This window comes from Strigops habroptila, chromosome 14 (assembly GCF_004027225.2).
Source record: "Strigops habroptila isolate Jane chromosome 14, bStrHab1.2.pri, whole genome shotgun sequence".
Classification (NCBI taxonomy): domain Eukaryota; kingdom Metazoa; phylum Chordata; class Aves; order Psittaciformes; family Psittacidae; genus Strigops; species Strigops habroptila.
The window spans coordinates 6,651,480-6,663,244 of NC_044290.2; the positions used below are offsets into that span (position 1 = coordinate 6,651,480).

General features: G+C 45.5%; 1 protein-coding gene across 2 annotated transcripts; it reads right to left on the minus strand.

The window, feature by feature from the left end:
- Nucleotides 1-6,279: 6,279 nt before the first annotated feature.
- On the minus strand, nt 6,280-11,202 carry TOB1 (transducer of ERBB2, 1). Of its 2 annotated transcripts, none has more exons than XM_030505862.1 (2): nt 10,896-11,202; nt 6,280-8,240 (listed from the first exon to the last, which is right to left on the minus strand). In XM_030505862.1, the coding sequence occupies exon 2, from the start codon at nt 8,101-8,103 to the stop codon at nt 7,123-7,125; it is 981 nt and encodes a 326-aa protein (XP_030361722.1). In that variant the 5' UTR covers nt 8,104-8,240; nt 10,896-11,202; the 3' UTR covers nt 6,280-7,122. The 2 variants fall into 2 exon arrangements, with proteins under 2 accessions (XP_030361722.1, XP_030361723.1); XM_030505863.1 differs by lacking the exon at nt 10,896-11,202 and adding an exon at nt 9,292-10,454.
- Nucleotides 11,203-11,765: the final 563 nt, after the last annotated feature.

The following is an 11,765-nucleotide window of genomic DNA, read 5'->3' on the forward strand; positions in this document are numbered from 1 at the left end:
CTTAGAGTCAGGAATTTTAGTCTCAGATTGTCTTTAGAAGCAGTGTTGGAGACCTTCCTTGAAGGTCAGGAGTGAGGGGTCAGAGATGCAGTGGTTGGTCTCTTACCGAGTGTTTCTGTCCTTTACCAGTTTGTACAAGTTCATTTGAGTTGGTTGTCTGCAGTTGTTGCCACCAGACTGTCAAACCTGTCATGCAAACCACACAGGCAGGAGGGCGATGGTAGGTCCTGGTCCTTCTGTATCACTTAGAAAGCTGATTCCATTAAGCAGCTCTGGTTAATTGCCACACTTCTGAGTTCATCACTACCCCTTAGATATCTTGTTTCCTGTGAAGTGCCACTCCCAGGGAAGCTCTGATTTCCTAAGGATCTAAATTTTCACGTAAAAATTCAGCTCTTAGTGGACTTGTAGAGAAAAGCTAGAACATTCTGAAATCTATTTAACTTGATACCCAGAAGATAAATCAATATGTTGCGAGGTTGATTATTATTTACAATTACCTCATGATTTCTGAAGTATTCTTGGAGGCCTGAATCTCAATTTCTCAAGTGATTTGGTTTGGCCATACTGAAATGAGTCTTTAAGGATGGCACTGTAACAGTCTAGAAGGCACAAATGGAGAATATCCTTGCGTGTGACTCCAAAATGAAATGTCAACTGTTCTGAAGTAAAATATGACCTATTGCTCAAAGCAGTTAATAAATATAATGTGAGATTCACAAATACCTGCAAAGTATTTTCAACAGTGTTAACATTTTCAACAGTAGTAGTTGGGAATTTTGCATTCTTCCCACTTACTTGCCAAATGGAGGTGATCTATGTACCTGACTAATCCTGAGACACAGACAGACTGAGAACCCATTGGCTTCAAAAATACGTTGCGGTTGTATTGTAATACAATACAACATCTGAGATTCAGCAGGGAGTTAAAGGCTCAAGTATGGGCTTAAAAACACCAAAACTACTTTTGACAAAGCTAAAGCAATCTGTTGGAGACTGGGCAGACAGCTCATAGCACAGCTGGTGGTAGAGCCCAGCAGCCCTGCCCGTGCTGGCACAAGAGAGTCTTAACCTTATGGTCTAATGAAAACCAAAGGGGAATTTGTTTTAGTTTGTAAAATCTGTATGCAAGTCTGATTTTGACCAGCAGCAACTTCAGTGAGTAGGCTGGTGCAAAATTTTCACATGATTTGTACTGGAGGAATATATACTTCCATATCTGCAGAAACACCCACAGAAATTCTTTTAGAGAATCACAATAGTTGGTATGTGAGATCTCACTGCTCCGGAGGCCTTCTGCTCTGATGGTGGGTGAATCGGACACTATATACCATGGACAATGAGAATCAAGTGCTTCACTTCTACATGCATGCCTTGTTTCAAAATGTAAAGGTCATCTAATACACGTCAAGTGAATTGTACAGTGGAGGAGACTCTCAAAGGCCACAGAGACTCAAGGCAGTAAAAGGAGGGAACAGTAGGTCAACCTCAGATGTTCCTGTGACACATAGAAATTGGATGGAGTTGTTTATTGACAGCAATAGCCAGCTAATGTGTGACACTTGCTAAAAGTGAATTTCAATGGAGACAGAGGAGGGAAACAACATAGAAAAGGGCAGTGGCTTGCCCAGAGTGAGATCTGGAACACAGGGTGCCTGAGTTGTCATCTGTTATACCATGTTCTTCACTAACCTGCCACCTCTCATTTCCATCAATGTGACTAAAAACTCCCAGGCTGCTGCATTACTAGATGAGGCTGCCCAAGCAGCAAATTCACCCAGTTTTGTGAGACTTTGAGCATCTAATATAATCCTTAACTGTATTCTGACATTTAGCAGTTCTTTACACTATGTCTTTAGAGATAAAGTGAAGTCGAGTAGGCATTAGCCTGCAAGGGGCAGAGGGAGAGGGTACCTTTCAGTGCTAGAGCCTCACGTCCTGAGGTCTCCAATGGCACAGCAGTTCCTGGCATCAAGCAATTGAAGAGACGAGGTCAGTGAGAAGTGGAGTCTGGCTGAAAAGAAGAGTAGCATGAAAGCCTGGTGCAGCAGAACAAGCAGCAAGAGGCAGCGAACAAAGGGAGTGCAATTATGGTCCTTCCGAGGATGGTGTGGGAGAGGCAGAAGACAAAGGAAGGGGTTATGGGTGAAGCAGGGAATGAATATATTCTGCCAAGGAAAAAAAGGTGGGTTTCCAGGTCTGATTTTAATTGCATTAGCCAGTCTTGTTGATACAGCCTTCTCAAAGAAGCTCACAGGCACACTAAACAATAATTAAGGCACTACACTCCCAGAGTCCTCTTTTGTTTTATGCTAGAGGTAATCTTGAAGCCAAGGGGACAAGGCAATGCAGCACAATGAGCTCCATTGAGGGCATGGAGCTGACAGACTGTCTAAATGTAATGGTGTCTCAGCTCTCAGAGGAGGGGAGGATCTCTGGTTTCAGGCCTCTGAAGCGCTAAATTACCAAGTGAAACTACAGCAAATTCCACCAAAATTGCAGCCATCGGTAGCACAGATTAGTTTTAACAAACAAAAGCTGACAGAATAAAGGATGGGGGCTCAGGGATGCCTGTGCTCTATGCCAAGGCTCTTCTAAAAATATTTTACACCTGCTATTCGTTCTGCACCCTGATCATATTTTGTCTATGAGGTAGAGAACTCGTAGTGCCAAAGGGAACGTGGTTTATGTTCCTGAGTCTTAATGCTTTTTCCCTTCTGTAAGGCAAAACTCCTTACTACCATCACTAAAATAAAGCCAAGAGGACAAAAGTCATACACACGCTGCCACGGTAACAGTTCAACCATCCCTCTCACTGATCTTTGGAAACAATCCCTTCAGCAGGATTTTACAGCTCTGGCACTTCGATTTAGCAAACTTTTTATGCAGCTCATGAGAGGAATGCAGCCAGCTCTGTACACTCATTTTAAATCAACTTGCTGATGATATAAAAAAAGAGTGCTGAACTGCCGGTTTGCTTCATCTGCTCCAAAACCACCAACACAAACTCTGAGGTATTTATTCCTGAAGCGTTAATAGAACAGTCTGGGGCGTCAGATCAGTAAGTGAACTCTGCTTTGATCCCATGCTGGTCCAAAGAGCTGATTTAACAACTAGTTGTTTGGTTACTTGATATTTCACAAATGCAACGGGGCTGTTTGTTTGCTACTAACAGGCTTTTGCACATTGCAATAGTGGGAGCACAGGGTGCCCAGCTGGCAGGCAGCCGTGCTGTAGCTGGGTCATCATCTGCCACAGTTGTCTGTAGCAAGAGATTGTACGAGCCATGTTTAATAGCTATCTAATTTTGCATTGTGAAGGAGGGATGGATCTTCCTGTGGCTTACACCCAGCCCTCAATTTGTATAAATCATAGAATCACAGAATCCCAGGTTGGAAGGGACCTCAAAGGATCATCTGGTCCAACCAAGCATGACCTAGGCTAGATGTGCCAGCACCCTGTCCAGCCAAATCTTAGAAGTGTCCAGTGTTAGGGAATGCACCACTTCCCTGGGGAGATTATTCCAATGGCTGATTGTTCTCATTGCAATATATCGATGATGATAGCTTAGTTGATTAATAGTTGATTAGAATATCAATGATATATCAAATGATGATAGCTTAGTTGAAGTCAAGAGAACTACAAAACTCGTACTCACCGAGACTGCAGTGCCAGGCCAGCCTGTGCCCTCTGGATTCACATCCTTTGAGAACTAGGTATTGTAACCTCCACCTGTGAGCTGGCTTCTCCTTTACAGAAATAATCACATCAATTTCATTTCGGTGACCACTACTGGACTTGTGATTGAGAGTAAGGTCTGTCATCTACCCACAAGATGCAGCACAGCCCAGAGCTGTCTGGTGATCCCGTTCCTCCCCACCAACGTGCCTCTGAGCTCAATTCCACATATCTTATGATTTTCAAAAGTTAGGGACTTGTGCTGAATTGAGTGAGCCTCATGGATGGAAGCACTTTGAACTTCTGCTTGAGTGGGGACTCTGGGTGAAGAGACCCAATGCACTGAGCAGCATGGAGGGGGACGCATACTTACCCTTTTCTTCATTGTAAAGTAAAGATATCTTCCGAGGTTTAACTTACAGCAGCAATTTTAAGGAAGTAAACTGCATGTTCGCAAGAGAAAATACAAAAGAACTTGTGCAACTGAGCAAAGGCTTCCTTTTACCCCCTTCACTCCCTTTTAGGTCCTTTCTGCAAAAGCAAAGGCACTCACCTGACAGCACAGCCCCGGAGCAGAACACTGGGTGCGTGCAAATTCAACCAGAGATTGACTCAGCGCTCATTTAGAACAGAATGTTGCAATGTAAATATTTATCTAACAAATTCAGCACCAAGCTTTAGCAAAAGATAAATAAATGGGTGAAGTAGACTGAACAGAAAGCACACATCTTTAATTTCTATAAGGAGTAAGAGACAACATTCAAAATCTTCACATTTGCATTCTTTGAGCAAACTGGAAGCTCTCTCGACAGCTTGTCTCCTTGCAAAGCACCACAAACAAACCCTGCTTAGGCAAATCCTTATATTAGAAGGTGCTGCAAAAAACAACCTTGTTTCCAGAGATTCTTCCTGGCTGCAAACCACTGCCCTTCCTGCGTAGGGCTGGTTGCAATGGAAGGGAGCAAATCGGCACGGGAAGAGGATAAGCTCGATGACCTTTAAGACAAACGATCTCAGTTTAAATCACAGGAATAGAAGTATAACAGAGCACGTAGAACAGTCTTCACTGTCATTGCTCCACCTCCTAGGCAATATAGGTATTATTAAGTAGTGAAATTGTAGTAAGTCTACAGAAACATACAAATAGAATTAACACAGCTAAAATTCTCCATTTCCCAGTAATTGATCCAGTATTTTTTTCTTTTTTTTTTTCTAATTCCTTTTAAAATCAAAATCATCCACTTCAAATTAGATACCAAGTGATGCACTTTTAAGTATAGTTCTGTCCACTGATGTGCTGTTAGTGGAAAGATAAACCAGAGGGCAAACTTAATAAAAAGGAGCCAGTTAGAGGCAGCTGAATGCCTAAAGAAATCTTTGCTCCATTCTTGCTTTTGAATCGGTTGACAAGGTACTAGAAATTGGTACCATGGCCAATCCTGCACCTCCACCCCATCCATCCCTTCACAGTCTCTACCCAAGGCAAAGAGCTTGTGCTGGTGCTGAATACACCCTCTTCTAACAGCACCAGACTGGGGGTGTATGCTGCACAGGATGCACACGGAGTGCATCAAACAGGAAAGGGCTGATCTTTGCTCCTAAACCCCATTTTCAGAATACTGAAGTTCTGATAATTTTAATCCTGTGCAGCTCCTGCAGCTTAAAATGCACCAACATGAGCCAAAGGACTACCCACTTGGCACCCATCTTCTCTGTGCAGTTGGAACTGTCGTGGAAAATAAGTTGACATTTGCTAGATTTCTATGTTAAAGAGTAACTTCTCTTCCCCTTGACAATGTCCACTAGCAAGGAACACTATCTGCTGGACAGATGGGAAAGAGTAAGGGATGCAACTTCCAAACAGCCCTGGAAAAGCAGAGTTGTTTTGTGAGACTCTCAGTTATTTCTCCTCCCACTCACATTCAGGTTTTGAAAACCTATTCAGTTAAATTTAGTAAAATACACTAAAATAAAAACCCTCGAATAAATCTGATCTTAACCTTGGTTAATTTTATCTAACCAAGCCTGAAAGTATTCATACTATAAGCATAAAAAAAGAAATAACCTCTCACTGTAGTTGCATTACATTTCTCGTTTTAATAGAGCATCCAAAATGAAAGTTTACAGTGAGTTTAGTAAACTATAAATCAGCGCTTTTATTCAGTGTAGTTTCTGAGCTATTAATCCCCAATACAGAAGCAGAACGCTGACGCATGGGCCTAGGACCTCTGGAGAGAATGGTTCAAATCCGTTCTGATGACATGGAAAGGGAATTTCATTGAATCACCAGAGTCCCTTCTAGATACATCAGGTCGCGCGACAGCTCCGCATTCACCCAGCTTACAGCCTTAACTCTCAAGGAAAGAAAATAGAAAATTACCTTTTGACCTCAGTGAGCTGCAGTTACGGAAAAACAAGTGCAAGTTTTGCTCTGTCAGGAGTGTTTTAGGTAAAGCAACCTGTTATTGTGGAGCATCAGTGCAGCAGCGCTCTCCATCGCTCTGCTCTGAAGCGGCGAGTCAGACTGTTTTGCATCACTAGCACCGACAACGCAGCACCGATCTTCAGCGGGACAGTAAAAACACAGACCACAGCAGCCCATTAATTTTAAAGAATTTTAATACAAACTTAATATAAACTATTTCAGTCCCTCTTAACATGTAAGACACTGACTCAAAATACTTTTATACCTTTTTTCAAGTATTGCACAATGTAGGTACAAAATTAATATTTACGATTACATTTTCTTCCATAATATATAGCAAAAATCTTTAAACTTTTAACAGAAAATACAATTTGTGTTTCTTTTGAAAAAAGCAAATATTTCGTACATTTTAATTCCACCACTAAGGAATATCCTGTACACAACTTTTTTCTTTTTTTTCTTTTTTTTTTTTTAGAATTGATGTCTTTAAGATGGATATCTTACAATTTCAGTAAAAAAAATACAACATGAAGCTGCTGCAGCTGTCACAGATCACTGTAGTAAAAAGATATAAATGCAATACCATGTTGTAGAAACAATATATATACTCTGATATTTTACAAACTTTGTACTAAATTAAATTATACAATTAGAAAAAGACCAATAAACCCACCTATTAGTGCCAATTTTTTTTAATATATATATACATATATGTTTGGGTACATATATATATACATACGTGAAAAAAATCAGCCACGTCCTTGCTATATCTTAAATACTGTAAGAGGCCATATTTTGAGAGTATATTTTTTGTAATGTACAGTCAGTATAAAATAATTTTGTGCTTGGTTGGCAAATGAAAAAATGATGCATGTTGTATTTATCTAACCAAGCCTGAATGTATTCATACTACAAGCCTTAAAAAAAATCTCAAGAGGTGGAAAAAAAGATACACCCTTGGGTACGTGCATTTTAACTTGTACAATAGTATTTACTTGTATTTCACTTTCGGTTTATTTTTAGTTAGCCATAACTGGCTGGAATTGCTGGTTAGAATACTGCATGTTGTTTAAACTAAAATTCAAGCCATCCACAAAAGACTTCTCATTTAGACCTCCATAGGCTGCAAACATATCAAAGGCATTACTGTACTGGAGAGGACTGAGGTTAAGGGGGCTGTCACCAGGAAAGATGCTACCGGTACTACCTTGACCCTGCATGTTGGGGAAAATGAACTCCTTTGCGTTAGGAGAAAGGGCAGAAGTCTTCTGCTGTTGCTGTTGCTGCTGCTGCTGACTGCCTAAGCCAAGCCCGTAGAGAGAGTGCATGGAGGAGGAAAGGGCTTTCTGCTTCAACAGGTCATTGACATTCAAGCCAAGGTTGGTGGGAGAGGTGCGGGCGACCTTGTTGCCACGGCCGCTATTCTTCATTTTGGTCGAGCCAAACTTGGTGGCAGCAAATGTGGCAGTGGTGAAGGTTAAAGGCTGAGTGGAGCGGGGCATGAAAGTTGGGCTCACAGCAGCAGAGTGGCCAAAGGGAGGAGAAGGAGAACTAGACACTGAAGATGCTGGGTCACCAATTGGCATGAACACCTGGGCCTCTGGGTTAAAGCTGTTCTTGATTTCCTTATCCAACTCACATCCATTTTCATTATCATCCACATAAAGCACTTTCACTGGTCCCTTTTCACCGATTTGGTATGAAACCTCAAACGGGTCAATCCAAACACTAAGATCCTGAGGCAAGTTGCCACGAACATCATCAATGTCCAAACCACTCTCTTTGGATGCTTGTTCTATGACTGGGTCCACTTTTTCCCCTATATGTATACATCTAAACCCTGATCCTTTGTATGGCTTTTCTGGATACCAGTGCCCTTCATACTTCTTCTTAAGAAGTCTTTCAAGCTCTTCACCAAAAATGTTGACACGTCGTCTGGGAAGCTTATTGTACAAATATGAAATAATAAAATTGAGTGCTACTTGGATTTCAAGCTGCATAGCTGCTATGCCACAAAGTTATAAGTCTGCTTCAAAACCCGAAGAAGAAAGCCTTCAAGATGCCACAGGGAACCAAAATTTCATTCAAAGTGCTGATCCTAGTTGATTATTATCCTTCACCTTGAGTGCTCTTGTTCCTTTAAGAAAAAACAAAAGCAAACACATCCAAATAAGGAAAGCATAAGATCAAGCTCTGAGGCCTATTCTTTTAGCCTCGCCTTCTGCATAAAATAGGTTACTTTAAGCCAAAAAATGTGCATCAAACTGCTTATGCTCCTGCCTGCGGAAGGTGAGGATGTCAACTACATTCAGTATGACTTACAGACAATGCTGCGGAAGATGCACTAGGCGTGTGTTTACATATACAGCATGGGGCATTTCAGAATCACATGAGCTCGCCGTCGAGCTATTCACAGAGCAGCAAGGATGATTTTTAAGACACCACAGAACTGCCAGGCCTGTCAAGGGTTCAATTACCAACCCGTGTTTGGATGATTTATAGTACTCAGCTGCAAAATTTAGCACCAGGCTATTAGTTTAGCCTGAAAGGTCTAAGGGTCCAAAGGTCATTTATCATTTTAAAGTTTGCAAACATATTGGCTGCACTGTTAAGCTGCAGAATTATAAAAAGGTTAACAGTTGCTTTAGAAGATTTCACACAAACAACTGAAATTATGCAACATTTATTTTTAAGTCCAAGCAAATCATCTATATAACATGTGTGCTGGTGAAATCATGGTAACTGAAGAGAAAATGTCCGCTGCACATAGACAAGAACTCTTCCTGGAATAGCTACAATGGTAACGCAGTCAATGCATACAAAATAGATGCACGGATCCTGTCGTAAGGGTGGCAGTGACCGTGAAATGATTACAATAAACTGGTTCACAAAGAATTCCCTTTCTACTAATTATTCTGTATTATCAGATGTAATATATATTAATATATACTAAATTGATATACTGCACTGCCTGTAGTTCAGATTTCAAAAAGTTACTAGGGCTAAAAACGCTTTTGCTAGCCTCAAACCCGACTGCTTTTCTCCTCCATGACTCCATTTTATATTTAATATAAAATATGGTTGCCACTCCTTCACAAAGGACAAAAGAGAAATTAGCTAGCTGAAGTTAAAGAAGGGACAAAAATCAAGTATGAGCACACATACTGCTAACGAAAATCCTGCAGTACCTTTGCATAAAGGTATTCTTTCAGAAGAGACACCTTTGTGTTCAAGAAGTTCCACTGAACCAAAATAGATATATATATATGGGGTTTTTTGGCTCAAGTTAAACGCCCAATGAGAATTTTAATTAACAGTGTGTGTTTTTCTGCACTGCATCACTAAGAACAAAATTTAGTGTAGCTGTCACTAAAGATTAGAGAAATCGAAGTCAATATCAAAATCCTTTAACAATATGGATGCAAGGCTTTTTTTATTTCTTGCTCCAAATAATCTCCTTTTAAAGTCTGGAACCCTATTTCCCAGCCACTCGTGTTCTCCCCAACATGGCATGGGAATAGTTTGAAAGCCTGTACGATAAGGCGACCTTTAAACGTTTGCTGGATCAGCACTGGGTGGGGATAAGGAAAAGATCAAGGGCAAACAGAAGATATTTACAAAAGGGACACAATCAGTACATAAAAATCTGACTGGGTGGTTAAAATGGGCATTTAAAAATGATTTATTAATCCATCTGTTTTGTTTCCCTTCCCCCATGTCCTTTAGGAACGAAATGATTCTTTCAAGGTGCACCAGGCAGACGCTATAAATTTTCCTAAGCCCCAAAACTGATCCATGGTGCAAATAGCTGACCAAACAGATCAACTTGATCATCTCAGAGTCCTTTTTGGATGTAAAGAGGACGGGATTTCTCTGGGACCCAAGGCCATGAGCCCCCCAGCAGCAGAGCACCGGCGCTGGGCTAAAGGCAGGAGGCTGAAGCAGTGAGCGGAGTTACATAACCAGGCAGTCGGGTCTCATTAGCTTTCTGCTCACAGCCCTGGGAGCTCCAGCAACAGCAGGAGGAGGAAGAAGAGCATTTTCTGAGCCCGTAAGAAAGAAAATGAACAAGAGGAAGGCAGATAACTGGAAGGAGGAAAGGCTGGCGGGGGGGGGTGGCTGCAAGGCCCCTCTCCTCAGCACACAGGCCCGGCGACACCCCTGTGGGCCCCCCCCCCCCCGCGGGGCAGGGTCCTGGAGGACGGTTGCCAGCGCTGCCCGGAGAGGCCCAGCGCAGCAGCAGTTATTAGTCAGCCGGCAACGCTCACTCCTCCCAGCCCGAGCGCGTCCAGCGATCGCCTTGGGAGGGACCCTCTGGCTGCCCGGCTCCCCGGGCCGTGCCCTCCCCACAGCCCCCTTTCTGTGCGGCTGCCGGCCGCCCCCTCACCCTCCTCCCCACCGGCTCCCGTGCCGCTGCAGCCCCCGCGGCACCCGGCCCTGCCCCTCCCCGCGGGGCCGTGCCCGCCTCAGGCCCCGTCACCTCAGGGTCGTGACCGCCTCGGCACCGCTGCCTCAGGGGCCGGGGCCAGGCGATCGCTGCCTCAACGGACGGGGCCGGACGGCGGCTGCCTCAGGCCCCCCCCGCTACTGCAGCCGGGGCCGCACCCGCCTCACCCCCCGCCTCAAGAGCCGGGCGGTGGCTGCTTCAACCCCTCGCTCGCCTCACGGCCGGGGCCGGGCGGTGGCTGCCTTAACCCCTCGCCTCAGCGTCTGCCATCGGCCTGGGGCCCTCCCAGCGCACACGCCCGCACCGGCCTGGGCCGTCCCCCCGCCCTCAGCGAGCGGTACTCACCCGGGTGGGTGTGCGGGGGATAGTGCAAACGATCCCGGCGGGGGTGTGAGTGCGGGGAGGGGTAGGGTTGGCGGAGGAGGGGGGGGGTGCGGGAGGGGCTCAGCACCCGACCCCCATCTCCGAGAGCCGGCTCCCTCGGCGAGGATGGGAGGGGATGGGAAAGACAGAGTAAAAAAAAAAAAGAGGGAAGGGGGAAGGGTTGGAAAAAAAAAGGGGGGGGAAGGGAAAGGGGGGAGGGCTGCGCTGCTCACACCCCCTCGGCGGGCGCGCTCGGCCGCCGCAGCTGCGCTCCTTCTGCTCTTGCCCCGCCGCCCTGCGCGCCCCTATATATGGCCTCCCTCGCCCCGCCCCTCCCGCGCGGGGCCCCGCCCACCAATCCCGACGGTTCCTCCCCGTCTGGCCACGCCCACTCTCCGCCAGGCCACGCCCACCCGCCGCGCAGAGCCGTTTGCTCCCCACACCCTCCCCCCACCCCCCGTCGTCGTCGTGCAGGGGCCGTTTTCAACGTCAGCCCGCGCCTCACCTCACAACAGCGTTGCGTCACTGGCGGCGTCAAGCGCTGCCCTTGCGCCCCTCAGCTCCGCAGGGAAGGGGAGCAGGGGGGAAGGTGGCTGCGCTGAACTACATCTCCCATCACCGCCGCTGCGGCGCGGATCGTTGGGGGCCTGGCAGCCCGCCCTGCAGCGAGGGCACCCGCACCCCGTCACGCCTGAGCCACCTTTGGGCGGGGTCCCCTCGGCCACCCTCAGAGGAAGGGGCGCACAGCGACACCCCCCCCCCCAAGTCCCTCACAGTCCGTTCCCCCCCTCCACCTCAACCTCCGTGGCTAAAAATACTCCCCACAGGTAGCAACGCTGGCCGATTGGCTGC